This window comes from Limulus polyphemus, unplaced genomic scaffold (assembly GCF_000517525.1).
Source record: "Limulus polyphemus unplaced genomic scaffold, Limulus_polyphemus-2.1.2 Scaffold5154, whole genome shotgun sequence".
Taxonomy (NCBI): domain Eukaryota; kingdom Metazoa; phylum Arthropoda; class Merostomata; order Xiphosura; family Limulidae; genus Limulus; species Limulus polyphemus.
Genome location: NW_013670764.1, coordinates 9,588 through 15,550, shown reverse-complemented (window position 1 = coordinate 15,550; position 5,963 = coordinate 9,588). Strand labels below are relative to the sequence as shown.

Sequence of the window (5,963 nt, the reverse complement as noted above, 5' to 3'; positions counted from 1 at the left end):
GGTACAGATATACAGATATATATATAAACAGGAGAGAATATAGACCTATCAGTCTGGTACAGATATATATATATATATATAAACAGGAGAGAATATAGACCTATCAGTCTGGTACAGATATATATATATATATATATGTCAGAAAGTACGTATACAGGTCCACTAAACTACCCTATATATTTACTGGACCTGTATACGTACACTTTGAATGTAGCTGTATTTAATTCTAAATCATCTGTTCAGCATTTGTTATTTTTTAAATTTATTGTGTTAATATAGATTTTTTTAAATCTTTAACACTCAAGGTAAATTAGGAATAGAAAGATAATATAAATAGATCTTGAAATTATTTTTGGACTAACCTTCTGTATGTAATAGACAGTTACTTACATGTACAAACGTATACTCTGTCCACGTCCTCATAGTGTTGGGAAAGAAATGTAACTTGGTTACCATGTAACTGCTAGCTGGTAAAAATAATCTGCTATTCATTGTGTAGACGTAAGTAAGAACATGACGCGTTTCTAGATAAGTAAAGATGGTGTTTTCACTAAATACCGCATAGTTATTAGATATTATAATTGGGGCTATTAATAACCATGAATAAAACATAAACGACCCTTGAAATAGTAGATAACAAGTTCTGATGTTTTAAAGTTCACCTCTTACTCTGATCATGCTCAAGAAAACAGCCAGTAGCTAAAGCTGAGTAATGATGAACGCGAACGGTAAAGCTTGAATAACATATATAATAAAATAGCCGAATAATCTTTGTATTTATTTGAAAGCTTCTCGGGAGATGTAAAATTCTCCCCAAGGTTTGTGTTCAGAAATCTTTACAACAAATATTAAAAAACTTCTCAAGATTTGTGTTCAGAAAACCTCTTAGCACATAGAAAATTTTCTTCAGGTTTGTCGTCAGAAAGCTTCCTACCAGATATAAAGCTCGTATCTGGGACTGACCATTTTTGACGGTTACGTCATTTCAATGTAGCTCATCCAATATTACGTTTTTATTATCACCGTTCCTCGTTTCCACATTTAAAGTTTATTAATATGAAATGGCCTTTTTTCATAGTGAAAACTGGTTACCGCGAACTCCCTTAATTCTCTGCGACTATAGAGCTATCTATGAAACAAAAACTCCTTGTACATCTGAATTGAATATATATACTTCCAGCTTCTAAATTAACCGTGCAACAAGTCTAATTTCTTGATAAATGTCGTAGAAAAAATGTTATGTGGATTTATTACTACAAGTTAGTACTAAAATCTAAAAGAAACGCCTAAAGTAACTAACTTCCTTTGTTGTTTCACTCATGTTTTATTGAATATTTACAAACATAAATTAGATCTCGTCATTTCTTAGAATAAGCAATTTATAGCCAGTAAGTAGATCTCTGAACAAAGAAAGAAAATCCCCAAAACATTGTTAATTATTCTTTAATTACTGGACGTTTGTTTATAGAATAAAAATATCCTAACGTTTCTTCTAAGAGTCACATTCGTCATTCCAGTAACAACGAACTCTATCATTACTGACAAACTAAACAAATTGGTTTTGTTCAGATCGACATGAATGTCCTTCTAACACGTTCTTTATGAAAAAAATACAGCTAATAATGTTAAAGTAGGTCCTTCTCACACGTTCTTTAGGGAAAAAAATACAGCTAATAATGTTAAAGTAGGTCCTTCTCACACGTTCTTTATGAAAAAAAATACAGCTAATAATGTTAAAGTAGGTCCTTCTAACACGTTCTTTATGAAAAAAAATACAGCTAATAATGTTAAAGTAGGTCCTTCTCACACGTTCTTTAGGGAAAAATACAGCTAATAATGTTGAAGTATGTCCTTCTCACACGTTCTTTAGGGAAAAAATACAGCTAATAATGTTGAAGTAATTATGTCCTACTAACACGTTCTTATACGAACAGACAGCTAATAATGTTGAAGTAATTATGTCCTACTAACACGTTCTTATATGTACAGACAGCTAATAATGTTGAAGTAATTATGTCCTACAAATCCGTTCTTATACGAACAGACAGCTAATAATGTTGAAGTAATTATGTCTTACTAACACGTTCTTATATGAACAGACAGCTAATAAGGTAACAACAATTATATCTTGCTCATAGTAATGTAGCAGACATATGAAGCTATAAGATCAAGAAACATGTCCATACAGACGTTTGAAGATAAAATGTCAATAAACGTATTTATGGTGACATTTGAATATATATGATCAAGATCAGTATAAATGTATGTATATATCTAGTTGTTGTGATTGGTATAAATGTATGTATATATCTAGTTGTTGTGATCGGTATAAATGTATGTATATATCTAGTTGTTGTGATCAGGATAAATGTATGTATATATCTAGTTGTTGTGATCAGAATAAATGTATGTATATATCTAGTTGTTGTGATCAATATCGATATGTAAAGTGGTAAGACAAACAACAATGCTACAGACTTCAATATTAATATTGAAAGAACGATAGAAAGGACCGTTCATCTAAACAACTACATATATATGTGTGTAGAATAGTTTTTATGTGGGTTAGAAACGTTCTTAATTGATAAAAATAGCAAGACACACACACAACACAATAAAAATTATTTTTATCGTCTTGTTTTAAGACTATACGGTAACTGAAATGTTTTTATGATTTCTTTTTCTCGTCTAGTTTCATTTTTCTAAGTCTTAGACTTTTATTGGATTTTGTTACACTCGACAAAGGGGTGTTTATACTTTGGATTCTAGTTCAATTTACAAAAGTGACTATTGTTTGGAGGTCCATAATAGGTAGGTAACCAGAGGTATGCTGTAAAGAAATATGCATGTAAAGCTGACTATATCGTTTGGTATCCTGATCACAACAACTAGATATATACATATATTTACCCTAATATTGGAATCTGTAGCATTGTTGTTTGTCTTACCACTTTACATATCGATATTAATATTGAAGTCTGTAGCATTGTTGTTTGTCTTACCACTTTACATATCGCTATCAATATTGGAATCTGTACCATTGTTGTTTGTCTTACCACCTTACATATCGATATTAATATTGAAGTCTGTAGCATTGTTGTTTGTCTTACCACTTTACATATCGATATCAATATTGAAGTCTGTGGCATTGTTGTTTGTCTTACCACTTTACATATCGATATTAATATTGAAGTCTGTAGCATTGTCGTTTGTCTTACCACTTTACATATCGATATTAATATTGAAGTCTGTAGCATTGTTGTTTGTCTTACCACTTTACATATCGATATTAATATTGAAGTCTGTAGCATTGTTGTTTTTCCTTCTATTGTACAATAGTTATGTATTCAAACCATGAATAAGAGTAACTGAGTGTTATACACGTTAAAGTGGAGTTTTATGTAACCTTCAGTATTTCAGTTATATACGTTATATGAAACTTTGATATTAACATGAGGATTGATTCAAGAAAATTTCTACTTGGTGATACAGAATTGAAGGTTCGTAAAGTACAGAGCTTTAACTAACAAAATGATTGTTTTCTTGCTAATTTTGAACAGCTTTTAGTGATTTTTAGGGAACTGTTATAACATTTAGTTAGAAACAGATGTGTTTGGTTATAATTTGATTTCATGTACACTACGAATGATTTAACGTAGTCAATCATAGTCTCCATTTCCATCATCATTTCTCTTCATACTGTTTAAGTGTGTATCCATCATCATTTCTCTCCATATTGTTTAAGTGTGTATCCATCATCATTTCTCTCCATACTGTTTAAGTGTGTATCCATCATCATTTCTCTGCAATCACACATAGAAAACACCTACCTTCTTCCTCTATGCACGTAGTGCCATCTGCAATCACACAAAGAAAACACTGACCTTCTTCCTCTATGCACGTAGTGCCATCTGTAATCACACATAGAAAACACTGACCTTCTTCCTCTACGCACGTAGTGCCATCTGTAATCACACATAGAAAACACTGACCTTCTTTCTCTACGCACGTAGTGCCATACGCACGTAGTGCCATCTGCAATCACACATAGAAAACACCTACCTTCTTCCTCTACGCACGTAGTGCCATCTATAATCACACATAGAAAACACTGACCTTCTTCCTCTACGCACGTAGTGCCATCTGTAATCACACATAGAAAACAGTGACCTTCTTTCTCTACGCACGTAGTGCCATCTGTAATCACACATACCCACGCATACTTATCTGATTTCCTTCGCATTGTTTATGCTAACTTCCCATAGATAGCGGCACAGAATTCGTATATCCTTCTTAAGAAATTTATTGTTTTCAAACTGGCTTGTTGAATAAATATGAAAAACTTCTATAACATTCACAACTAAAAGAAAAATATACTTTTATCAGTAAAAATTAAATAGTAATAGAAAACTTTTCTTCTTACCTTGAATAACTTTTGTTTGGTTTCAGTTTTGCTTAATGCTTGGAAACAAAGAAAACGACTTTGTTCCGTACAATTATACGGTTTTACTTTGTTACACCAGACAGAACCCTTGTTTAAAACAAAGTATACTCAACATTTGTAGTTAGTTTTTAGTTAAAATGAAAGGTGGTAAATATGCAAACTAGATGTCAAAGGTTTTCTTGATATGTGTGCTCCAGGTGGCACAGTAAAATTGAGGTCTGATCCCTTTGATGGAAAATATCATATATACCATGGTGTAAGTTTTAGTTAAAAACAATAAAAACATTAAATATTTAACACTTTGTGAAAGCACATGCAATAATATAATACTAGGTAGCTAATCATCGGGCAGGTGGCAGCACCACCTATGTATGGATGGCTCGGATTGTTTGTCGAAATTATATTTTAAATATCTCTTCAATATGTCATCACAACTTTACAAGATATCCAGTGTTTCCTTTTGTAACAATATCTTTGTAATGACTGAGTCACAAGTTCTGGGAATGTCTGTAAATATCATAGTAAAAAATTTTAATTTCTTGTTCTTATTCCTTCTGCTTCTTTTTATTACATGATAACTCATAATCCAAAACAATGGTGTCAACCAATTTTACTGAGGTGACGTAGTTTCAAACGGAGTATCCGCTTTTATAAGTATTATTAATAACTAGTAGTGACTTTTATATTTGAAAAAAGCTTAATTATAGAGTAAACGGTTTTATCGTTACCTCTTGAAGTTAGCTTTCGTACAAAAAATTGGTATTCCTATTAAGAGCTGTCTGTTTTGAATTTCGCGCAAAACTACACGAGGGCTATCTGTCCCTAAGTTAGCAGTGTAAGACTAGAGGGAAGGCAGCTAGTCATCACCACCCATCGCCAACTCTTGGGCTACTCTTTTACCAACGAATAGTGGGATTCACCGTCACATTATAACGCCCCCACGGCTGAAAGGGCGAGTATGTTTGGTGTGACGGGGATTCGAACCCGCGACCCTCAGATTGCGAGTCGAGTGCCTTAACCACCTGGTCATGCCGAGCCCCTATAAAGAGTTTAAAGACAGGGTGAAACAGAAATTACCAGCCAATCATGGATAAAAAATAAATATTACAGTTGGAATGTCATTGTACTTAGAACTTCGTTATAAATACAACCTTCCTATATCTATTGAAACACTGCATTAAATAAAACAACTAAAAAAACCTTTCAAAAAAGGAAATAAATGTAGGGATGGCTAATATCAATCCTTCAAAAACAATGTCATTTGCATACCTATTATCTTGTTTACATTGTTTTTGAAGAAATGATATTAGCCATCCCTACATTTATTTCCTTTTTTGAAAGGTTTTTTTTTTATTCACTTGTTCAAATAGAAATGAAGCGGTATTTTGGTATTCACACTATATAAACAATTTAAATATTCTACAGTTGTAAAAGAATAAAACTGTCACTTGAAAATAATGATAAAAACACTTAAGTCTATATTTTTATTGCGTCTATTTTTCTCTTTGGTATTTAAAAA

The 5,963-nt window shown here is 32.1% G+C and overlaps 1 protein-coding gene across 1 annotated transcript in view; it reads right to left on the bottom strand.

Annotated features, from left to right (window-relative positions):
- LOC106472200 (galactose-3-O-sulfotransferase 2-like) overlaps nt 1–4,243 on the bottom strand; it is an 11,107-nt gene extending 6,864 nt beyond the window's left edge. Inside the window, exons 1-3 of the mRNA XM_022400806.1 lie at nt 4,063–4,243; nt 3,831–3,965; nt 391–524 (exon numbers count right to left, since the gene is read on the bottom strand). Of these exons, the coding sequence (XP_022256514.1) occupies nt 391–524; nt 3,831–3,965; nt 4,063–4,243 (450 nt within the window). The remainder of the gene's footprint in view (nt 1–390; nt 525–3,830; nt 3,966–4,062) is intronic.
- Nucleotides 4,244–5,963: the final 1,720 nt, after the last annotated feature.